Source organism: Apteryx rowi, unplaced genomic scaffold (assembly GCF_003343035.1).
Source record: "Apteryx rowi isolate R43461 unplaced genomic scaffold, aptRow1 scaffold_193, whole genome shotgun sequence".
Taxonomy (NCBI): Eukaryota; Metazoa; Chordata; class Aves; order Apterygiformes; family Apterygidae; genus Apteryx; species Apteryx rowi.
In genome coordinates, this window is record NW_020448230.1 from 236606 (window position 1) to 262451 (window position 25846).

A 25846-nucleotide genomic window follows, 5' to 3' on the forward strand; every position below is an offset into this window, starting at 1 on the left:
TTTTCCTAGAATGTTTCCTTAGCTTATGGCGATTTCAGCAGTTCCAAGGAACATACTAATTTCTCAGCATCTACTTCATTTGATTTATCTTTAGTTATTCATGACTTATAATTTGGGGGAAGGAGAGGGAAGATAGCAGAGAAACATATTTTGAAAAGAAAGCAAGATCTGATTAAGAGAAGCCTTTAAAATATCTATTGGTTAAGATACCTAAGTATTTTACCTGGACGCTTAATATAAAAGGCTATGTGCTCTTGATACATAATGTATGACCTATCTTGTAATGATATGTTTGCTTTATATTAGGTCTCTGCAAAGTCTCATTGTGTATAAAGAATTAGGACCAGCCAGTTATTACCTTGCATGTCTGGTAAACAAAAATAAGTTGCAAGCCAGAATTTTGCCATATGTTAACTTAAATTAGTGTTGTTTTTTAGGAATCTAGAAGGTGATCATGTATAAAAGGGAACAGCAGATCCAAACTTTTATATCTGGAGATTGTGCTTCCAGTAGCTGGAATGAGAAGAAATTGTGTTCAGCACATAATTGTTTTAACTTGCTCTCTAATTTGGAAGGTGGGGAACTCCCTATGTTAAGTTTGTGAACTTCTCATTAAAGACATTCTGGTACATCGTATAAATAATATGACTCTTAATACTGATGCTATTTTTGAGTGGTGCAGTGTAGCATACATGTATTGTACAAAAGTAATTTAGACTTTATTTTCAATTTAATTCTGTTTTCTGAATGGGGGAAAGCAGTGATTGCACAACAGGTTTTAAAAGCTGTTGTGCCTCACCCTGAAAAGTCTACATTTTCTTACTTTTCAAAATGTTTCCTCTCTGGAGGATCCAAAGTAGCTATTCAGGGATGGAGGGGAGGACTGCAATCTGTTTTCTTATGCATGTTCTGTGTGGTACAGTTCTTAAGTAGGGTCCTATTTTGTTTAGATGCCTGCTATTCTACAGCATGTAGTAATACTTTTGATATTCTCAGGATGATTCTATTCCTGTAGTACTGTTTTGTGACACTCCTTTTATGTGTCTTATGCCTTGAACTGATTTCTCAGCATGTTGTTTATATCAGTTTGAGTTGATGACCAGCTCAGAAAAGTCATTGGTTTCTTTCCTTTTTTCAACTCTTTCTCTGTTTTTTTCTTTCTTTCCTTTTCTTTTTTTTCTTTTGTGGGGTGGAGGTTGGGTGTAGGCGCTTCCCTAATCAGCTGTATTCCATGCTTAATTACAGGTCCTGTCCAGTCTTGTTGCTGTGATTTTAGGTATCTGAGGGGGTATGCTTTGGTGCAATTGTTTTATATTCTACTGCAACATTAGTTTACATTTTTGGAAACTACAGTATTTCTCTTCTTCGCCTTCTCTCCTGCACGCCTCTCTTGTAAAAATGTAAGTATTTAGTTCAATGATGGAGCTCTAACAGGAGAGGTTTTTAAGTAGAAAGGCTGTGTTGTACAGTATAGTTTAGCCCTTCTTGGCTTCTAAAGATTTTCTGCTTACTGCACCTTGATCTATTCTGTTGCTTATCTTTACTCTTTCTTTAAGAGAAAAGCAAAAAAAGATTGTGAATCTAGTAATACCCTGAATATGGAACTGCTTTTTATTTCAAAAAAATTCAGGTTGCAAAATTGAATAAGGGCTCCCATAGATCAAGAATATGATATAATTGAGGAAAGATCTAAGCTGAAGCTAAACATACCGAGTACTGAGTCTTCAAAAGATGACCTCTCATTGGAAAACAAAAAAAATTACTAGCAGTTGAGGCTGCTCAAGTTTGATCACACTCACATCTAGTGTTCCAGAACCAGCCAGTGCTGGGGAATCTCGTGGGAGTACTTTAGTACAGAGCCTTGCAGGCTGCATTTTCTCAGGTGCCGTCCTAGGTAGCAGTACTGGTGCTCCCCAGGCCGTGCATGTGTACTGTCTTGCTTCCCAGGCAAGAATTGTAGGTATCCTGTTGTTCTTCTTTGGAACATACCTCCAGATTCCCAAACTAGAATTCCAGTCTTTCACCCCTACCCTGCCATCATTCATCACATGCTTTCTAGTGGTATGTCAGTCTTGCTTTGGTGTATAAAGCCAGAAAGTGCAAATATGTCCACAGATTTGCAAGTGATGATGGTGTGTTTCAGTAGTGGCACTTAAGTAATCCCTACCTCTGTTGTACAAGCTCTTGACAAAGCCAGGAAGCACTTAATGTATAGCAGAATTAGCAGCTGCTTTTGCCTGGCACATTTTTATCATTTTGAAGTGATTCATGTAGCAATGCTTGGGAACCTCTGATTTAGAGGATGGATTGTTGAATGATATAAATTTGGAGAGCCTAAATTACCTTCAGTTTGATCAGCTTTTAAAATGTGTAAAAGCCGCAGGCTATTACTGGAATGAGAAATAGCAAGGCTTAAATTACGTTTGATGACAGGAGAATAAATTTCAATAATGAAAATATTCACTGGAAGTGTATTAGTTTGTGGTTTAAAAAATGTATAATTCAAGTGATAATGCCTGTATTTTTGGTCTTTTTCTGAAGATGGAAAAAGAGATAGCTCTTGCTCATTTTAAAAAGCTATTTCTTAGAAGCTCTGTCACAGTATAATGTGATGACTGTATGTGGGCTGGTGGAATTTAATGCACAAAGCAGCTACTTCCATAGCTGTGAGAGTTAATAAGTAGTTATTATCCTAGATAATGATAGACTAGCACTTCCCAAAAACTCAAACAGGGTAGGACTAGAATGTTTGTAGGGTTTTTTCCCCCCAGTTCTGGCTCTTGGTACTTGATATTAAGACCTTGTTTTCATTAAAAGAGGTGCTTTTAGGCTGTTACTGTGTTGGTCTGTTTAAAATTTTACAACCACCTTTTGGCACTGTTGAATACTACTTAGCATTAAAAGTTTGAATTCTAAATATAATTAAACCTAGTAGAATGACAACACTTTTTATGAAAGATGGTTTCTTTTTAGTTAGATTTTTGTTGTTCTGCTTGACTTTAGAAGTCATGCTAAAATATGTATAAAATAGTCTGAACAAGGAGATTCCTTGAATTAAGAATAGTATGCTTGCTGACAGAGCATAAGGCTTGTACTTTCTCTAAACACACAAGTAAGAGGAACTACATGTTCAATAGAATTCCTGAATCATATATAAAATGTGTATGTACTGCCAAAACTGTTGAATCCAATATTGCCAGAAGTACCAATATTTTAAGATAATATTGGRATTTATACTTTTCTCCTCTCCTTTGAGCATGCAAGCAGGTGCATATATTAGCCTGGAAAACTTTTGGAAACCACTTTATTAAGAAGCCCAAGACTTTTCTTGTATTCGTAAATGATATGTTTAGGAGTACAACGTATTTCTCAGCTTTTGATCAACTATTAACACTGTAAATTCTGTAGTTTTCTAAGGTTTTATGACAGGTAAAGTTTCTTAGATAAACAGTACTTAGATAAATAGAACACCAATGTTTAAATGAAAATGCTTGCTATATAGTTATTGCTCACATAAAATTATCTGTTCTGTCAGTGCTTGTGCTGTGTACTGTACTGTTTTATTATTAATTAAGGTGCTGTTGTAAGGTCTTGTACAATGCTGCAAAAGGCAAGTGATGGAAAAACTTCACTAGTGTGTTCACATCTGTAACTGGGGTTGTATTTACTAGTGATAATGTTGGATAGGAGGAGGTGCATAACCCTTACCTCACTAGGGCTGTGCGCTTTCCTCCTCATGTAGTAGGAGATCTTGATCCAGTTCTGTGCAGCCTACAGGCAACTTCTTTACACAGCTGGAGAGGAAGGGCAAAAGCAATACTTTGTATTCTGTTTTTCTCCTTTTGCCTGCTCACTTCACTATTTGAAAACAACAATAGGTGCCCTTTTTTTCCTTGCTCTACACAGAGTGGTTCCCTGCTGGAAAAGTAAAATTACAAGTAATAAAGTTAGCCTTACAAGTAAACCAAGTAAATGTTAGGCTTACATTCCAAAAGGGCTAATTCCTGCTTTCACAAAAATGGCTGTGAAAGTTATTAATTTCAGTAGTATTGGAATAGGAACCCCAAAGCTGAGCAACAGCAACTGGTACGCTGTCTCAGCACTTGAAGGTTGTTTGAACAAGCAGTGCCTATACAAACCCTAAGAAGTGAAAGTAACACCCAGCTTTTCCTCTAGATTGGAGAGCATAGCAGAAATACTTATAATTAATGTTGCTGCAATAGAACTTGCTATGATTTCTGTATCTGATGCTCAGAAAAGATCTTTTTGCACCATCACCTTTCACTGGAGATGTTTTATTTTTTTTAGTATGGTGAAATTAGTTTTGTATATTTAAGCATTTCTCAATCCTGTAGCATCTACTGTGAGAAGTGAAAAGTTAACAGGCCATTTTATATCAYACAAGGGACTTAGAAATGCAAACATCCAAACAATGCCATTTTTTARTCAAAAAAAAATTAGTGTATAGGTCTAGGAGGACTGTTGTGAAATGTTTGATGAGGAGTATTGCCTGAATGCTCTGCTGTGAGTTTTGGGGGTTTTGTTGTTGTGGTTTTTTTGTTTGTTTGTTTTTTTGGTGGTGGGGAGAGGGTTGCTTGTTTTCTTATGGTTCAGACTTGTAATTAAAAGTGAGATTTACATGATATTAGCATTTATATAAAAATGACTCTACGTAACATTTTGAATAGGAGTCCTCTAGATTTTTCTCCAGTTATGAAATGACAGTGAACAGGGTGGGGTGCAAGCCAGTCGTCTTAGAGTCATGTCCAATTTGGCTGATCACTATTAGAGGCAAGATGCAGGATGACTGAAGAGGAATAAATTCTTAAAGGCTTTCACCTTTGACATGGGAAATCCTCATGGATTCCAGGACATGGCTGGACAGATACTTGTTTGTTCTTGAGTAAAGCGTGTCAGTATTCACAAAATAACTGTTTAATAATTGCCTTTTGTAGTTATGGAGTGTTGCTGTGGGAACTGCTTACAGGAGAAGTTCCTTACCGTGGCATTGATGGACTTGCTGTGGCTTATGGAGTTGCTGTCAATAAGCTTACTTTGCCCATTCCATCCACCTGTCCTGAACCATTTGCAAAACTAATGAAAGGTATCTATGTTGTTCCTTCCTATCTATTTAAATAATTAGATTTTGGGGGTATGTGTCCTTTCCAAAACACAAAAGTGTTTTGTTTTTCTTTTCACAGCCGTCCAGTGTTACAGACATCTGAACGTGTTTCAGAGCAAGTAATATAGTATTGCAGTATAGTACTTCTTCAGTGGTGACTGAGGACATTTTTTCAGTTTATTGCTCTCGCTTTACAGATTTCCTTTTACACTCAAATTGCATTAATTTTCATAAAATAGATAATATGCTACAGAGCAATACAAAATCAAGACTAGAATCCCAAGGGGAAGAACCACAAATGCCATTTTTTCTCATTTTTTCTTCCTGAGTGCCAGAAATCTTTCTGAAATTCTCTAGAGAGAAATAACATTGCTAATGTCTATTTCCTTGGGTGCAATTTCTTTACCTTTTGGTTACATAAGAACCCCTTCTATGTAGTACTGTTAGTTTTACTATTTCAGATTCTAAAGATAGAGATGAAAAAAATGTAGCTATTCGTATAAAACGAGTCCATTGAATACAGGTAGGTAAATGTCACTTTTTTAAAATGGGAACAGATCTAGGGAAGCATTGTGGATAATGGGAATGCACTAGAACTTGAAATACAGTAGCAAGTAACTTGAAATTCATGTATTTCTTCAAAAAGTTCTATGTATTGTTAAAAACTGATGGGATTTTGATAAATTCTAGAATGCTGGGAGCAGGATCCTCATATCCGACCATCGTTTGCCTTAATTCTTGAACAGCTTACTGCCATTGAGGGGGCAGTTATGACTGAAATGCCTCAAGAATCTTTCCATTCCATGCAAGATGACTGGAAATTGGAAATTCAGCAGATATTCAATGAATTGAGGACCAAAGAAAAAGTAAGTTGATTTTTCCATTTGCAAGGCAGCGAAGGAAGGATATGTGTATATATGAATTTATGTGATGTAGCAGTTTTGAACTTTTGAATTGTAACTTGTCAAAATAATACTAGAAACCTGATTTAGTTGCTGAGGTACACTTGAGGTAATAACCTACATGAAGGGGGGGGATTTACTCCTAAGTTAAATATCAAACAGATTGTTAATTTAGTTGCCTGCTTTTGTTGGTAGATGTACTGTTCTTAAACTCATTAAAGTGTTTCTGGCCAGTATTTTAAGATACAACTGTGATTGTCTTGCAACAAGCTTACTTTAGAAACAGGGACTGCTATAACTGGTGTTCTCAAATTTCAGACAATGTTGCTTTTCCCCTTTCCTCCTTAACTAAAGCAAATAAATAAATAGTTCTGAATGCCAAAACTATAGTTAGGGTATTTCAGTTGGGGCTGAAATGCTGAGTTTGACAGGAAGCATGAAATTATGGTAGTAACAGAGGACTATCATGGCTCATTCAAGGAGTTCAGACAACTGAAAGCATATAATATTGATCTCTTTTTAATGAGGTAGTTTTGGAAATCTTGCTGGATATTAATAAGATCAATTATGTCAAACTTAGGCTCATGAATCAGTAAATCCAGTTTCTCTTGTTTGTTATTCAGGTTCCTATCACTGATCTTTCCATATTCTTATGTGATTTATTTGTGTTAAACGAGCACTCACTGTGAATTCTTTTTCTCTCATTTAGTTATTTTAGCATGTTTTAAATCACCCCTAGGTTTATATTTTCCTTTAGACAGCTTCTCTAAGTTGCTGGTTGGAATAAGCCAGGCGTTCTTGTGTATCCCTGTTAGAAATACTTTTAACAGAAGGCAGTTCCCTTTGCAGTTTGTTTTGGATTTTTTTTTTTTTTTTTGCAATATAGTTATTGCCCAGTATATCATGTTTTCTGATATTTGTTGTTACTTTTCATAAAGTGGTAATAGATCAGAAGAGAATTAAGTTGCAGAGACTCATAGAGAAATCTTAATTAAAGATTTAGTCACTCTAAACATTTCTGACACAAAAAATTTTTGACAAATTTTTGACACGTTCTTGTTTTTTGAAACAAAAACCAAAAGCACGTCTCAGGTCATTGTCAGTAGCCTCAGCCCCTCACCTGTTCTCAGCAAACTTCGCCAATGCCAATTTGTGGACTACTGGCTGGTGATGGGGGTGAGACATTATGGATCTACTGTAATATCAATATATGTGGTATCAGAATTTATTTATCACCACTAAGATTGTAGTATCCTCAATAATAATCTTTCACACTTACCTATCTGCCTTTTCTCCCATCCTGTTGTTTCCCCTCTTCCATTTCAGTTTCCAGAACTGGGCAAGTTTTGTCTGTATGGTGTCCCCTGCCTGCAATGGGCATATGAATTGCTAGAGCTGAGCTGTGTAGCTGTCAGCTCTCTTCCTTTCCAGATGGGTGATCGTCCCTCTGCAAGGTGTACAGGGTTTCCATTTTACTTGCTGTGGGGTCTGCAGCCACTGTGTTCACTTGCTGGAACTTGCCAGAGGGCCTAGCTCTCTTCTCTCCCCCTCCAACAACTGCTCAAACACCCCTTTTCTCCTGTTTGCTTTGGGAGCAATTGTAACAAGAACAGGCATAGCCATTCAGGTGTGTGTTTGTTTTTTGGAGGCATCAGTCCAGACTAAGGAGATTTCCTAGCAAAGAAAATCTCACTGACTAAATCAATGTGAGAAGAAGATAAGTTGGTGCAAAGCTTTATGAGAAATTTCTTTTTTTTTCCTTTTTTTTGGTGTAAAAGTGAATTATACTTAATTAGAGGGGGGAAAAATATAAAATGAAACCTATTTCTCATATGCCAAAGTAAATGCATCTCCAAAGGCATCTGCCCTAATTAGGTAAACTTGTTGAAGAATGAAAACATGTAACTTTGACTTAGAAAAGGCTTTCATGTGTTCATGCTTATTTAATTTGGCATATTACCAATTTTACTGAGAGGTACTAAAGAGAAAGTTGTGTCTGTGAAGTATTTATATAATTAAAAAAAATAATAAAAAACCCTGCATAGAGTCTCATGCCCTCTGAAAGAGGCACTTCTGTAGCTGGAGGAATTTCCTCAAGGGCTTGCTGTAAATGAGTGATGGTGACACCCACTCCAAGGAAAGATCACAATCTTCTTTGATGAACGTTGTTGAGCAACTTAAATATAGAATTCTTTCCTACCTTCCTTATAATGAGTGTTTTAATTGTAGAGTGGTGTAGAAGCATTGCATAACTAATTGCAGTAAGTCTTTTTTTAATTAGTTTATTTGGAAAAGAGTAAATACCAAGACCGTCAATGAGGAAACATTATTACTTCATCTATACTGTCTTCCTTTTCAATACAGGTCCCCAGTTTTTACCTAGTTACTGAGCCTTAGGTAGCCTGGATTTGAGGACAATAAGAGATGGATAATTAATAGTGTCTCCTAATACTTCGTAGTAATAAACATCTTCTCTCTTTAAACTCTAAAGTATTCTTATTCTAAATTTGAATTCACGTGGCTTYTGCTTCCAGCACTTGTTTTAGTTTTGTCATTTTTGACTGGACAGGAACAGGAGGAGAGAAGTGAGGATTTGCAGTATTCCCTTCTAAATGAAGTGATTAAATATCTTATTAAAAAAAAAAAAAGTAACCCCCTCTGCTTCACCTTATTTGCTCGTATGAAGACAGCTTCCTTTGAATTACCAAGAGGCAGAATTGCCTATTGCCAAAGTGTGTATGTTAAGTAGACTGGATTAAAAAAAAAAGTTATAAAAGAAAATCCATTGGAAGAAGCTCACTTTAAATTAATAAACCATATGAAATGTGTCAATCATTTAAATTAAATTTGGAAACAGTGATAAGCAGTGTATATATTTTTCACTAAATCTGTAAAGAAAAAGCAAGTTTCTAAGGAACAGATAATTGTCATTGTCTGAACACCAAGAACCAGAGTTTGGTTCAGTGCTAACCTGTCTTTTGACATCTGCAGTCATTTTGGCAAGAACAGAGAGAGTTTTTTCCCTTGTTCCAAAATATCCAGCTAGTATAGCTTATTAACTTATTCATGACCAAGTGGGAATCAAAAGAGCAGAACATTTGTTTTATGCTTTCAATTTGTGAATAAAAGCTCAGTAGGAGATAAGGAATTCTGCTGGTTTATGACCTTGATGGATACTGATGAGAAGTAGTCAKTCTGCTATAAAAAATGGCAACTATAACAGTGAGGGAACAAATGAGGTTTTAAATAGGGGGAAGGGATTCTTTTATATCCTGAACTCTTAAAGTAGCTTAATTTTAAAAGTTATTTTTATACTTCTAATTGAATTTCAGTTTCTATCCAGGTAAAGTTTACACAATTGTACACAAAAAATGAAAAATTATCTAGTGAGAGAAGCATACAGTATCAGTCATATTCTAGCTCCTCCTTTTCCTGTTTCCTCTTGTATTTACAGTACTGACTACAATGCTTCTGAATAAGTCTGTTTTGTGTATTAATATGCCCCATAGTATGATGGCATGTCTATTTAAATTTGAGATATATTTTAACACATTTTGAAAGTTGAGGATGTAGATCATTCTAAGATGGTAGCTTTACAGCTGTTTACCCTTGGGTTTTATGTCCTTACACTGAAAAATGAAGTAGCTTCTTCACTAAAGTTTCTCCTTCTCCAAAATAAAAAAAAGCAAAAAAAATAAACTGTTCTAGGAATTGGTTGTTGGAAAGTCCGTTTGGTGTAATTCAGTGGTTAGTAGCTGGTTGATGTTATAGAGATACCTGCTAGACTTTAATTAAGAAACAGCTGTATTCTGTCTTATGACTTGCTTTTTCCTATTACACTAATCCTCATTAATTATAGTACTGATTGTTATTCTAGATAGAGAAGTGCTACCTAATACATGCCTGAAAATGGGAAAGGTTAGGAGATTAAAGATAAAAGCATTCACTCATGTATTGGTGAGGATGCTGGTTTCTGTGTTAGTCCATAGGAGCTATCTAACAGCAGCCTTCACGCTATATAAACAGGGAGAGAGTCTCTGAAGTGAAGGACTTCCTGCCTAACAGAAAATGTGCCCTAAGCTGATAATCTGTGATTGCATGTCTCCATTGCCAGTGCTTACCTACTGACTAAAGTTAAATGGCTAGAAGGAAATCTGTATAATGTTTGTGTACAGAATAGAGAAGCTCTTTGGCTTACGCGGAATGGAGGACTGTCAGAATGTCGTATGTGCATGTTAAATGTATATAGTGCATCATCAAAATAGATAAGAAATACAACTTACTGTACACTTATCCCGTAATACAACTCTTCCCATTATTATTTAGTTTCATTTGTGTAAATCTTATTTTCAGGAGCTGCGATCACGAGAAGAGGAGTTGACAAGAGCAGCTCTTCAGCAAAAATCTCAAGAAGAATTACTTAAGCGCCGTGAGCAACAGTTAGCAGAACGCGAGATCGATGTACTGGAGCGTGAACTGAATATCATGATATTCCAGTTAAATCAAGAGAAACCCAATGTAAAGAAGAGGAAGGGCAAATTTAAAAGAAGCCGTTTAAAACTTAAAGATGGACATAGAATAAGTTTGCCTTCAGGTTTGAGGGTTTTCTTTAAATTCACAATATATGTTATTAATTAAATGTGCAGACTTAAATTCCGTGGTTAAAATGTTCAGTATTGCCTACTATTTTAAGTCATTGCTAGGGTCTTCTAACCTAATAATGCAATGGATATGGTAAGAGTTATATAGCTGCATTTTTTTTTTTCCTTCACATATCATATTTTGTGGAGTAGTCTTCATTTAAATTGGAAGAATCTTCCACCTGACTCAGAAATCCATTTTACCTGAAGGGAAGGGTTACTMGACTGGGAATCAAGAGATTTGAGACTGGTGTGAAGTTCTGATGTCTGCTATCTCTATTTTTGTGCAGATAGAGAAGTACCTTTTTATCACTGCCCGGAATTTTCTAACATGATTAAATATTAATGCTGTTTGCCCTAAACTTGCAAATATCTAATGAAAAACAACACTTTACAATGACTAGAAGTTTAGGCGTAGTGGGTCCAAATCTCGTGTTCTTTGCAGTTACAAATACAATGCAGGGGTTACGATCTTTGCCTTACTTCTTGGAAGAAAACACTAATAGCAACAGAAGATGTCATTTCAGACTACAAATGTGATATAATTTGAATGTTATAGCATTTAATTCCACCCAGGGACACATTAAAATCCTGCCTTTGCAAAGCAGGTTTGTGTCTGTAGAAGATTAGTTTGTTTTAGTGTTAGTGGCAGTTTTAGTGGAACTTTATTAATGCTGTCACTAGATGGCACTGTGGAAACTCAAGGGTTATGCAAATAATTGGAAAGCCTTCACAAGGGTACTAGCATCCTGTGGTTGATGGATTTCCTTTCAGTGGTTTCCACGTGAAGTCTCAGCTTATTACTAATGCAGTAAGACCTTAATGCCGCACTAACAAAATTCCAACCAATCATAGCTATCTGAGCATTTGAAAGGGGCAAAGAATGTGGTAATATTTAGCGTACTGTTTCAGCGCTAGCAAAATAAGTTTATTTTTCCTTACTTAAAAAAAAAAAAATTACAGAAACAGTCACACTGCAGCCTCACAAATAAAACATGTTAGCCTCTTCAAAACTTATCTGCAGATATTAGTCTATATTGGATCACAAGCTTTAAATTAAATGTTTGATCTTTTGTTTCCTGGATCTGCCAATGTTTAGCTTGGAAAAGTGATAAAATCAATAATTTTATCTAGAATACCACTTAGCTCTGTTTTCGAGAACTATCCAGATGAACTCGTCCTTCTGACAGGTCTGTTTTAAGAATAACATACAATCTAATTGCACAGTTGATAGGGGTTAGAGAGGCATATATGTAATGCTGTAGTTCAGCATCTTGTTTTTCTGACACTTTGATAGATTTTACTTCTTTGTCAGTGCTATTTTTTACATTGTATATGAAATACATATAAAAAAGGCAAAACCAATTGCCCTGAAGACTGCTATTCCCTGACTATTTAGTGCAAAGTGTAGTGCATCTAACATCAATATAAGCACAGTCAGATCTAAACCTTTGCCTAAAGATCATTTGAAATGATCTGAAATTAAATTTTGAAATGCTGGTTGAATATTGGTTGATTTGAGATGATATATTACTGTATCTGTTTAGCCTTTCCTTCCSCCTGTGACAACCAACAGGACTGAATATTGGCATGCAATGTGGACATGCCTCAGTTTGGCTCCAGTTGGACAACCTAGCTGCTTTTCTTGGTGTCACTGTAAACCTATCATATAGTGTCCATGGAGCTGTGAAATCATACCAGTTTGACTTACAATCTAAACTGATTATTACATTAATGATCAACATGCGTCAGTGTTGCTAATATAAAAATCTCTTGCACTATCAAGTCTTATTCATTATATAGCTTTAGCTGGTTTAAGGAATACAGCAGTATAATCTGAATATTCTTTATTTAGAATGTTAAAACTGTTTTGTTTTACTCTCTCTCATAGATTTCCAGCACAAAATAACAGTGCAGGCATCCCCCAATCTGGATAAGAGGAGGAGTTTAAACAGTAACAGCTCTAGTCCCTCAAGCAGCCCCACAATAATTCCTCGCCTTCGAGCTATACAGTGTAAGTTTCCGCCATTTCAGTTTGTTTAATAGAGATTGTTTGTTCTGTACAGAATCACTGAAACACTGGTAGTATCAAATTCCGGATAGATTTCTGTTTGATTTCCAGGCTCCTTAATTTGTTTGCTCAAACAACAAGTTGTAAAAGTTAGGAGAGATAATCTTGCTAAAATGTTAATTACTTTCCAGTAATTATTTCAAAATTATTGGGAATGTATTAAATCATATCCTTCCTTAACTTCAGGAAATCATATGCAAACTGACTTGGATAAAGCAGTGAAGAATCAATTTATAATGGTAAAAGGTAAAGGGTCAAGTTTAGAACCCCTGTAAGATGGAAAATGAGTTTTTATTAAAGTTGATAAATCAGCTGTGGACTGTCAGAAAGAGTCAGAGAATGAGGCAGTGGTATAAGCTGGAAAGACAGAAGAATCAGCCAACAACTTGGCTTGCTCAGAACAAGAGAAACAATTAGTAAGCAAGTACAAAGCCAGATGGAAATAAAGACAGTTTGCTTTGGGATTTTTGTTTGTTTTTTGTTTCTTTCCCCTGTTTGCAAATTGGGCATACACTTGCAGGTCTACATTATTCCATGTATACTGGTGCCAGAAGAGAAGATGTGTTTATGCTAGTGGAGTGGAGGTAGCATTTATGAATATGGAATAAAACTGATCATATTGTTATAGCGAAGCCCACGTTCATATTTGGGAATGATGTATGCAGTGATGGGGAAAAAAGGCTCCTACAGGTTTCACCGGTTGCTTTTATACTGTCTGATCTTTTGTGCAAAGTGGATTGTTCAGTTATCCATATTCAGGATGTAGTGCTACAAGGGATGAAAAACCCAAAGGCTGCTCTCTCTATGAAATCAGTGGAACCTGTTCCAGCAGATCACTAATGAATTGTGACTGTCCTCTGGTGCCAGAGTAGTCCACCTCTGAAGAAGATTACTTCAGAATCTGGCCTGTATCTTAGCGAATGTGAATAAGGAGAGGGGGAATCGGAGTGCGTGGTTTCTTTCTGCATGCTGTTCCGTAGCTAACTTAAGAAATTCTGGCACCATCCTGAAACTTTGTTTAAAACTTGATAGAAACAAGTTCTCTCATCTCCTTTGCGGTATGTCTGCTTTACGAAATCCTTTTCATTAATTAGTGACTACAGGTGAAGTGGTGTGTTTTTCTGGCAATTGTAACTCAAGTATTTGTTTGAACTGTAACTGATACAGTTCCCTGGACCAAGATCATTCCTACCGGTATGTTGTGGGTAAAGGAGAGAGTTGGATAAACCTATCTTGCTTTTCTTAATGGAAACTTGAGATCCAAGGAAAATTATAAAAGGAAAATCTTTTGCAGAATGTTGGCTGATACAGAAGCTGTGTTGATAATGCCCCCCCACACACACACTGTTGTGACTGCACGCTTTGTTTTGCGGGGGGTAGGGGTGTTTGTTTGTTTGTTTTTTACTTCAGACAAGAAAGAAATAGCTCTTGTTTTCCTTTCTGAAATATCATAGTTACAAACAAATAAGCTGCCGTCCTTTACCTTTGTTTCTCATTGCTCTGTATGGAAATGCTTGGAAGTGAAGCAAGTGTCAGGTATTGGCATGATTCTGAAAAACTGAGAATGTTTTTTTAATTTCTGTGTAAGTCATAGTCATGGCACTCTAAATCCTTGCATGTGTGCTAAGTTCTAACTGAAGGGGTTTTTTTTGTTTTTTTGTTTTTTTTTTCCTTTGAGCAGGCATCTGAATTTGTAGGACTGAAACATACAGGACTGAAACATACAGGACAACAAAAAGGCTGTTCTTTAAAAGTACTCTTCTGTTTTTGAGTTTGGATCTCTAGGCTTGACCTAAAAGCTTATCAGATCTCTCAGGCATATCTAGCTGAAACAGTTTAGCTTCCACACCCATCTGCACCTGTGTAAAATAAATTCTCTTTCCCACAATAATGTTTTATCTTGATTTAACTTCAAAATGTCTTTGTTTCAGGAAGAGTTACTCAAATATACATGATTTGAACAGGCATACCTAACAATTGGTTACTTGATCACTTCACTTTGCTATGAGTGGTTCTAACTTCTAAATCTAAATGTTCTTTAAAATTAAAAAAAAAAAATCTAGTTAATTTTAAATCTTGTCATAAAACCTAATTCAGCTGGTTTTGAAGGCTGTTTTAAAGCTGTCTTAAAGACAGGCAGGAAACCAGTAAGATGCATACTCCATAGGTCCTGAAACTGTTTGGAATATGAGAGTTTGAAGAAGGCAAGTAATATGTTATACTACAAAGCAAGCTGCGCCAGTGAAAAGGTGTACAGTGAGGGAGGAGGAGAGTGCGGTGCAGTGCAGGAGAGGCAAGACAGTTGACAGGTAGAACAATTACCTTATTTATCATGTTGTTAACAAGCTAAGTTGTTTTTCTGTTGTGTCTTTCCATCGTAGCTGTAACCATGCTAAGTTGATAGCGAACTACTTCTTCAGTTTGTTGATCACATACAAACATCCACTTGCCTGAGTCTGTTCCTAGAAAGAGGACCCTGTAAACCCTACAGGAAAAGCTGTCTATCAAAAAATGCTTTGTGCCTTTCAAAGTCTGGCTTTTACGTCCCAAAGCTAAAAGTATAAGAAGGGAAACCAGCTTGACTAAGATCTCTACTACATTCTTTTAATTTTTCTTCAGTGATTTCCAAAACAGATACACACACAACTAATGGCCGAAGAAACAGTATATATGTGTACCAGCAAGATGTAGATATCACAAGTGAATATGAACTTCCCAGTGGGGTTATGAAAAAAGGCAAGATTTCGTTATGTTTCAAGGGTGCTGGTTCTTTTTGATTTGATAGTTGAGCTGAAGTGACAGACTAAGCATTTAATGAAATCAAAATTTTAAGTGTCTATTCTTGTTTTAGTGTAATGAAAAAGAATATGTTAATCATTGTCAGAATTGGATATTCCATTTAATTTGATACAGTTGTTCCATAACATATACTTTCTTCATCAGGATTTAAGTGCTCAGTCTAATTCACTTGTCTGAATTACTAAATGCAAGGTTAAGGTTAAAGTAAGCATGGAAAATAAGATCGTTGTGCTGCTTTGTCCTTAATTTGGGTCTCTTGTCAGCTCACAAATTATTTTTCTTGCTTGCTGTCTTTTTGGATCAGTGCAGTTTGTGTGGTGATTCTTATTGTGAGGGAAAATAATCTCAACTTTTTTTTACTTGTCTCTGTGTACTGTCAGAATGGTTTTGCATTGGACAAAGCTGTTCTGTCAAAAATATGTTGTCTTTAGAAGTACTATTAATGTGGGAGGTTTTTTGTTTGTTTGTTTTTTTAAAGTAACTTCAGATGAAAGCAACAGAACTTGGGGAAGAAACACAACTTGCCACCAGGAAGAATTTGAAGATGTGAAGAGAAATTTTAAAAAGAGAGGTTGTACGTGGGGACCAAGTTCAGTTCAAACAAAGGATCRTGCAGATTGTAAGGACAAGTATGTCTACTACGTTTTCATTCATTTGATAATACTAAATGTTCTTTGTAACTGAATCACTAACCTAGTTAGTGAGGGAGAGAGGTTCTGCAGCCTCTATAGTTATAGCTAAGACTCCTCAGTCCTACGCATTTGTTAATTTAGGAATTATTGTTAATGAGGAATAGCTCCCCTACATAGACTTGAGGATAAAATGTTTGCTTATCTTCAGGTTTCTGTGGCTCTGTCTATTACCCTTTATCTCTGGTTTTTGAGACTCAGGACTTATTGGGATTCTGAACTGCTGAGACATACAAGATATTCATGGCCTATCGTTCTTGGTCTTCCTCAGATTGACTTGAGGAACTTCAAGCATGGCCCCCAGTGGGCACTTCCAGTACTATTAAGTAAGAGTGACTGACTTAGCATATGTGAAGCACAATGCACATCAGAAATATCATTCACACTGACAAACGCAGGGTGAAAAAGTTCTGAAAATCGGTTGGAAAATGTTACTTTCAGGTTATTTTTTCTGATTGCTAAAAACAGGAGGTTAGCAGTTTTCTGAAACAAGAGATCCTTTTTCCTGTCTTTTCGAGCATATATAATTCTAAAACTTTTTTTTTTGAGATATCCACTAATTTACTTGTGGCATTATTTGGTTCCAGACCATCTATTTAAACTGGCTTAGATGATATTTTTGTTTGCTTGAAAGTCACCATGTTTAATAAATATGCAGTATTCATTGTGTTTCTTTGAGACAGTGAACCTGATGTCCAGGTTTTCCACCAACTTTTGTTCTTCAGTAAGTAGTTAAGGCCAATTTTTCACTGACTGCCTTTTTAGGCCATTATGTTCTGAAGTTTCCATCTTAGAATAGATACCAGATCATAAGGCACGTATCGGCATGTAATCATATGATTCTGCAATATACTATATAAAACATTTCTTACCTTGGAAAACTATACTGTTTTATATGCTACATGTTTATGGTTTAAAAAGAAAGATGTTTTAGTAATTTTCTGTCAAAGCATACATAAGCATGGTATCCTCTGTAATATCAAAATAATCCTCATTATTTCAGAATAAGACCTCTTTCAGATGGCAGCAACCCTTGGTCAACCCTTTTAATGAAAAATCAGAAGGGTGTTCCTTTAGCTTCACTATTTGTGGACCAAGGTAAGAGCTACTTCTGAAAAAGTGAAAGTTGTCATGTAATGGTACTAAGTCTCTCTCCAGTGTTATAAACGGCATGGCTCAAGTTTCTCAAGGGCTGTACAAACCTCATAAATGTTGTCCTGCTACGGATACTTTTCGTCTGTCAAAACAAAACAAAAACTTACATATAAAAAACTAAGTGTTAAAATCCTTACCTTTTCATCGTTAGCATCTAAGAAACTTATATGGTGTGTGAGCAGTGCTACAAACAGATTTTTCCCAGTTTTTGAGATACAGGCTGATCTGTTTGAGGTCTGCAGGCACAGCATTTTAATTTCTTCTGCAAAGAAGTAATTAAATCAGTAATTTGCTTGACATTTAAAATGATCATTAATGAATTTATTGTCAGTGGGTAAGCCAGAAGCCTAATATATTCCCAGATATTAGTTCTCTGTTTTTTAAAATGGGACTTACTCTCTCAATTTTGGAGAGGGCGGAAAAAGGGATATTTAGATTCCAAATCTTAAAGTTGTCTAGGCAGCTTTTCAGGATTGTTAAGTAAGTCATAAGGAAGAACATTATACTTAATATTCTCAGGGTCAGGAGCATAATAGCTGTAAATATAACATAAACAAAATGTTGCTTTCTGTGTCTGTTACTCTAAATGTGCTGTAGCTGTACAACATTTATAATAGTTTTATATTTGCACCCACTTTCTCTAGCAGAGATTTTTATCTGAAAAAAATAAGTTACAACTGTCATAGAAATGAACTGTGGTATAACTTGGTGTCCACAGCAGCTTATAGATTTATGCTAGCTGGAAGAGGAAAGGCTAAGCTGCCTGGGCACTCCTTTCCTCCCCCTCCCCTGCCCAGGAGAAAGGCATTTTCATCTTTATATATAGTGTTAGGGCTGTCAATCAAGGCTTCATAAATAGCAGTTTCACAAATTTATTAGCCTACTACTAAACCCCTATGTACAGAGAAGATTCTACAAGTCTACATGTTTGCATTTAAATACTGAAATATATTTTCTGTAGTATTCATTAGTTTACAGCAGGATAACGCATGCAAGTCAAATTACACCTTCCATTTCGTTCGTCATTAGATGGGCAGTGTCAGTTTCACTCATTAGGTGGGAAATGTCAAATTCGCTTCAAACTGCCCAGTGAATTATTGAGAAAAAATCTAGTAACTCATTGGATTTTGGAATTAATTGAATTTAATTGATTGAAAATATTGTGAAGAATGTATTACAGAGACTATCTGGCAGTTTCTGTATATTATGTTACTTAACTGTAATCCACACACAGAAATATTTCTCTTGTTTAAAAAGCACTACCAAAAGTGTTGCAAATCCTGAGATTTCACAGCAAATGAAAACACAGTATCTGCTTTTTAACTGTGCTGAGTAAATAAAAGTTGGAAGATGCTTTGTGCTTTCCTACAAATAAAGACCAGTCTTTCAGATTTGGAGGATAGGAGGGGAAGAACCCACCTGTTTGGTTTTTTTTTTTTTTTTTACAGTTAGCTTACATATTTAGGAAGATTAGATCTGAAAGTTGCTTCGATTAGATCTGAAAGTTGCTTCTATTAGATTCTGCTCTTGAGTTGCTGAAAAGATGAAATTGTAGCAAAGCAGTGTTTTTACTATCTTAAGCACTATCAAGAGAACAAGAAAAGGTTTAGGCTAAGAATGTTTCTGAATCTTGCAATATGAGTCTCTCAGCTTCTGAATGCATTTAAAGGGGGCAGTCAGTATATCTTCAAGATTAATACATGTGCAAGTGAGTGGATGTACGTATGTAGACATGTAATAACAAATAGCTTGTTTGCAATCTTAAAGTATACTGTAACACTTTATAGGTGTCTGTACTGATAAGAGACTTCTCCCTGAAGGTTTGGACACCAAAAGACCAAAGCCAGTTAAGCTGCCGAATCAGGCCTATATTAATCTACCTCTATGGAAAGATGATCAGGGAGAGAATATAGTAGAACACGAAAGCTTTGAAGAAGGAACCTCTGCTAGTTCTACAAATAGTACTCCTCAAATGACGCCTACAAACAGTCTGAGCAGAACACTGCAGAAAAAGAAGACTGATTCAGTGCTGTATGGGTGTGCAGTTCTCCTTGCGTCTGTTGCCCTGGGCTTGGATATTAGAGAACTGAACAAATCACAAGGTCCAGATGAACTCTTGCCAAAGGATGAGAAGAAGAAGCGTGATGGGCTATTTCAGCGTGCTTCAAAATTTCGCAGGAGTGCCAGCCCTACAAGATTGCAGTCCAAGAAAGAGGAAACATGTATTCCATCCCTAAATCCAGCTCCAAATACTGTGAATCTTCTTTCTATGCCTTCCATTTCCACAAAATGCCTACTTCAGTCTGACAATGAAGATGCTTTTGTAAGCACTATGCTTGGTGATTGTGATCCATGTAGTTCCACTGATGACTTTTCATCTGAAACTTCTGAAAGTAAGAGAGAACAGAGGTTACAGCTGGCTGCTAACACATTTTCTACACCATTAAAGAATCAACCTTTTAATCTTTGTCTGAAACAAGTATCTCAAAATGTGCCAAATTATTCTTTGTCAAAGTTAAGTGTGTTGGGTCACAGACGAACCTTATCAGATGGGAACAATTTTCAGACCACAGGTGGGTATTTAAGAACTTCAAATGTGGGGGGGTTTTAGTATAGAAATGGAAAATCTAGAAGCAATAACTGTTCACTAGTTAGTCACTAAGTTCTTTGCTACATTATCACATGGGTTAGCTGAGCCACCATAACGGTATGTGATAAGTCCTCTGTGTCTGAACCCAGAATAAGTTACCTGCACCAGTTGGAAATAGTATCCTATTACAATGTGGGTATAGGAAAGTTCATTTTAAGTAGATATTGATTTTTCTCAGATATTGCAAAAATAAGTTTCATGAGACTTTTCAAGCAATTCACGTCAGCGAGAACCTGCTTTTTTGTGAAACATACAACACTAGCATTATCAGTAAAATAAATTAAAACTACATTGTCAGCTGAATGCATAGTGTAGCTTGTTGACTTCAGGATCCCAAGAGAAACATACATTTGTTTAATACAGTTTGACAGTCCATACAGGTGAGTGAATTAGCATCATTTTAGCCTGTCCATTTATTAACTTCTAGAAAAACAGGTCTGGTGAGTTTTGATTTGCTTGCCTGACCCAGGAGTTATGTCATATGCTCCACGAATCTTTAAGCTAAGCTATTGCTACAAATTGAAGCAGAAAAAAAWGGTCTTTAAATCTGGTTTCCATGTAAATGGTATGTTCATGATTAATGACTGTGCAAAGAACAGAAGTTCTAAATTTTAATACTGGTGTTCTAGAACAGATTCAATGTAATATTCTTTACAATATTGTATGCATATGTTATAATTCATGATATCTTAAAATTATTTGAATAATTTATCAGATCTGTGGGGCTTTATTCCACAATTAATTTTCATCCAGTTACGGTGTGGTTAATGCTCTCTGTATCTTTTGTAACAATGAAAAATAAATTGTCATGCTCTTTGACAGAGAGATTATAGATGCAGAAGAGTTATTTGAGTAGTGATGATCCTTCCTTAGGAGATTCCCCACAAATATATATGAGCTTTTTAATTTTTTTATGAAAAAATCATTAACATTTATGGTAATCCACTTTTACAGATGACAAAGAAAACCAAACGCTACACAGTTTAAGGTGTTTCTCGTTTTTTGCTCTTTCCTTTCCCCTAGCTAATGGATTTGCTTCAGCTAATGATGTCCCCAAGTTACCAATGCTGTCAGTTACCGGAACTCTACATTCTCCATCTGTTCAAGAAAGAAGCAATCACGGTGGTATTTCACCTGAAAAACAAAGAGCTGTCAATATCATATCAAGGCCTCGACCTTCTTCTCTTAGAAGTAAAATTGATGCATGGCAGATTCTTCCACGTATTATTAAACCAAACTCTAAAGACCCAGAGTATTTAGAGGGCAATATAGGTTCAAATGTTAACTTCTTACCAGATACTCAGGAAAGAACTAACTGCCACATGCCCTCATTGCTTGATATTGATGTAGAAGGTCAAAATAGAGACTGTACTGTGCCTTTATGTAGAATGAAGAGCAAAACTTGTCGGCCATCTATATACGAACTGGAGAGAGAGTTTCTGTCCTGAGTGCCTTTCATTTTAGAAACATTTGCTTTTTCAAGGAGAACAAAACCTAAAATTCTTGTCCATCTAATGCTTCATGCTGCTGTTTTCTAATGTACTGTGACAAATAGTACCAAAATTATTAAAATGGGCAGCTAATTAAGAAAGTGTAATAGGTGCCTTCTTAAAGTGTTCCTTGGAATCCCAGCTAGTAATTCTAAAAGCACAATGCTGCAAAAATAGTATTCTAGATGAACTTGCCAAGCATATTTTAAATGACTAAAATAACACGTCTGCTTCCCTTCAGAGCATCACAGATGTTTTCTTTTGGTTTGGATTTTTTTGCTAGAACTTTAACTTTTGCACACTGAAAAACTGAATGACATACAGAAAGGCTGTGTTCAGTCAGGGAGAGTTTTGCATAACAAGCAGTTGTCTGCAGCCAGCCTCTTTATGCCCTGTAGAATTGGGGAGGGGGGACAGGGGATTAAGATGTCAGTACAGAAGTGCTCTTTTCACTCCATACTAAGTAGCTGGTTACTTTTTGTCATTTGATACTGAAATTGGTTAAGGACCAGCAATTGAGATTGCAGACTTTGCCCTTGGTTTTGGGGAGAACTTTTCAACTGTGTACATTAGTTTCTTCAGAACATTATACTGCCTATATAAACATGTAGGTTTCAGCCACGATATCAATTTGAGAGGGTAAACTATAGTATTGTGATTGGATTAAAGGTATTTGACATACTTTCTCATGTGAAACAACATTCCTTGTAGGTATGGATACACTGGAATGTAAATATTTGTACTCTAACTTTTTGAAGACTACAGTGTTTGCACTGAAAGGAATATTCTCAGTTTGGGATTTTTTGTTTGTGGTAGAGGGGTTTGCCTTTTTGTTTTGTTTCATTTTCTTTTGTTTTTAACTCTGTTGTTGCACCTTGTATTGAGGAAGTGTCTTAAGGTGAGTGTTTTTTTGTTTTTAAGTGAGCCAACAATGCATTTAACTGCATTCAAATTTTAGAACTGCAAACATTTAATATTAAAACTCTTTCACTATAACTTGTACAGCTTTTCTTCCTGAAGTTGCTACTGAGTGCTCAGTTATTCATACTTAGGAATTAAAGGACAAAACCAGATATGCTTGACTGTTTTTCAGGGATTAAAAAGGTTCCAGAAAATTCCAAGTTAGTTAATTGTGGGGGAAGGGACACTTAACCTTGACAAAATTAATAGTTACTTTTTTTTTTTTATCATATACCTAATTAAGTGATTAAATAAAACCAAATGTATAGTATACTTTATCTGATGAAAGTATTACTAGAATTAAAGGGACATCCCTTAAATTCCAGTATTTGAACTAGTAATTTTTCATATCATTTGGCACTTAAATAGTCTTCTTAAATAAAATCATATAATGTTAGAATAAAATTTTACGTTCCGATCAGAACAGTGTTTTATTAAAAGCTTTGTTTTAAATGCTGTTTCTCCTTTGCTCTGAGGTCTTGGGATTTCAGTTGTTAAGTGGAACACACAATTACTTAAAGCTTCAAAGCCAAGGGATTTAAAAAGAAAGTTTCTCTTCTAAGACTGGTATGCAGTACATTGGTTACCTTGACGATGACAGATAATTAGACCTACAAAATCATGAAGTCTTAATCACACAGAACAGAAGACAGAAAAATGCAACTTCCCAGCTCTCAAAATGGAAATGAAAAAGGATTTCCTTAAGGTATTATTTTTACCAGAATGCATAACCACTAGCTTTCTGTAAAAGCTAAATGACTGCATAGCAGGCTATAAAATTTTGTTCAGACCTGTTTTTACATCAGTAATCCAAGTTAATTGTCAACATGATTCAAGTGGCATACTGTGTTCTTTGACTTTTCTTTAAACTTTAATTTCATCAGAACACTTTAATAGATTATATCTATTCTGGTTTTAATATGATGGGATCTCATAAAATATAGTCAATTATGTAATGCACATGGATCAAATTTTAAGTATAGTTTGATAGCAGATTTATCTTTAAGGCTTAATTAAAAATTTGGAGCATTATGTATATTTCAACTCCTCTGGGATCAGTTATTCCTATGCAATATTGAGAGAAATTGAGTTGACTGTATTACAGTTTCTGAAGAAAGTATCTCTATTTGGCTTTCTACAGGAAAATCTCAGGTGCTGTAGTAATTTTGTCTTGTAAACTTCTGTTCTGTACTTTTAAGGTTTATATCATTATAAATGTTGAATTTTGCACCCTATGTTTTGTAATTAATAGTGTCAACATAAAAAGCCCTTGTGGCTATATTGTTTTCACTTATCAGTGCTCATCCTCTCTCTTGTTATTAAAAAAAAAAAAAATCTGTTGATGTTCAGTGGATAATTTTGCTTAAAAATGGCACATATGCTATGACCAACCCAGTGCATTATAACTGATTTAGGAGTATGTACTCCACCTCTCATTCTGAGAGAGGTTAGGTAAGCCATCTCAAACATTTTTCTTTGTGATGCAGTCTTTTTTTAGCTATAGTCTATAGTGCTTTATCATTGTTTTTCCTAGTTTAGAATTGTAGGCCAGTCTTCACTGAAATTGAAAAAGAAAAATTAGTAAAATCATGGTTTCACAATCTGTAATTCACTTGTCACCAGAGAAACTCTTTATAAAGGTGTGGTAATTTGGTAGGCATTAAGTGGTCTGTCTTGGTAAAAAGTATATTTATTTCAGTGTAGGTTAACAGTCTGACCAGATAAATAATAATTTATGTTGATTGTCTTAGCAGAAAACTGAAGGTGCTTACACTACAAAGATTAAGATAAACACTTGACATGCTGTTTTACAAAACCTGATGATTTAATTTTTTTTTAATTTAAAAAATAAAGAAATGTTTTGTAGCTACTGTGTTGCAAAATGACCTGGCTGTTCTTGAAAAAGATATTTTAATGCTTTCTTAAACTGTACAAAGGAGTCCTCCAGGGAATAACCAGGAACTGTGGACAGCCTGTTCCTGGAACATTAGAATGTATTGTTGCTCTAAGATTAATCGTTCAGTATGGTAATGTGGACATTCCTATAATTTATTGCAGTCGGTGTGGGCAGAAACATTATGGTATAAGCTTGTTCTTTCTCTTGTGTCACCATAATATTTCTTCTGGTGATTTTACTATGGTAGCTGGATATCTTGGAGGTAGAGGAGTGGCAGTAAATAAATTCTGCGTCTGATTCAGCATCAAGAATACAGCTAAGGAATTAAATATTTTAGTTTTCTGAGACACATGAAACCAGGATTTTCCTTTTAATATTTTCTAACACTTTCTTTTATGAACTTCCCTCCCCTCTTCCCCCCCGCCCCCATCTTGCTGCTGGCTTATTAGCCCCTCTTTGAGTAAGGAGATGGGAAAGTATCAACTTGTACAGCAGCCACAGGCAAGATGCAATGAAGACTCTAATGGTGCAGTGGAATTCAAAGCCTAATCTTATAAAGACATGTCTAATCTTATAAAGACATGTCTGCATGGAGCATTCAGTGAGACTGGTTAGATAACAAATATTCATGTGACTGGTAAATGTCAGTATTGAGCCCAGTTAGAATATTAAAATAAACTGCCTTTGCAACTTGCCATTTAATAGAGGTTGTTATAATGCAATATTAAGATCTGCACACAAGAATGTGACAGTGGAAAAGATCCCGTCTCTCACTAGCCACCTCACTTTTTACTAAAATAATTAGTCCGATTATCATAATCAATACAGTATGAAGAGCTAATGAAACTGCAGTTCTCTAGTACGTTTTTTGACGTAGATTTAAGGATACTAAAGACTGCAGTTTTTAAATAAAATGATTTTTAAATTAAGGCAAGAGAGTCTTTGCAAGTTTGTAATGGATTTCTTCCTGAACATAAGTGTAAATGAGCAAACCAGATTTGAGTTAACCATCTCAATACCATTAGAAATCTAGTATCCTCAACTATTTATCTAGTTAATAGGATGGCTTTTTTAACAAAAAGAAATGCTTCTTCTGATTGACTGGAGGATAGATCCACAGAGCTATGTGAGTAGGATAGATTTACTTTTTCATTAAAGCAACTTTTAGTTAATACCATTTCATATTTTATTCATGGCATGTAAAATATTTTTCCTAAGTGATTTAGATGATAGCTATTCTTCCATTACTTTCTGAAGCTTTCTTTTCCATTTCAAAGAGAAAAGGTGTAATGGCTATTCTCGTATCTAGACTTTTGTGCAGTACTTCGGTAGTTGAGATTAGGCAATAGGATGCCCGAGTTCAGTGCTTCTTAAATTTAACAGCTTATATCTGTTCAAAATCTTTGGAATTTTCTTTAAAAACAGATTCACTGATGCAACTTGAGTGACCAAACTGGTACAATACTTCAGT

The 25846-nt window shown here is 35.6% G+C and overlaps 1 protein-coding gene across 1 annotated transcript in view; it reads left to right on the forward strand.

Moving 5' to 3' along the window:
- Nucleotides 1–22730, forward strand: part of MAP3K21 (mitogen-activated protein kinase kinase kinase 21) — a 43409-nt gene extending 20679 nt beyond the window's left edge. Inside the window, exons 3-11 of the mRNA XM_026062790.1 lie at nucleotides 4956–5104; nucleotides 5813–5988; nucleotides 10378–10618; nucleotides 12556–12678; nucleotides 15355–15471; nucleotides 16013–16163; nucleotides 17227–17321; nucleotides 19166–19951; nucleotides 21052–22730. Coding sequence (XP_025918575.1) covers nucleotides 4956–5104; nucleotides 5813–5988; nucleotides 10378–10618; nucleotides 12556–12678; nucleotides 15355–15471; nucleotides 16013–16163; nucleotides 17227–17321; nucleotides 19166–19951; nucleotides 21052–21476 — 2263 coding nt within the window. The 3' untranslated portion in view covers nucleotides 21477–22730. The remainder of the gene's footprint in view (nucleotides 1–4955; nucleotides 5105–5812; nucleotides 5989–10377; nucleotides 10619–12555; nucleotides 12679–15354; nucleotides 15472–16012; nucleotides 16164–17226; nucleotides 17322–19165; nucleotides 19952–21051) is intronic.
- Nucleotides 22731–25846: the final 3116 nt, after the last annotated feature.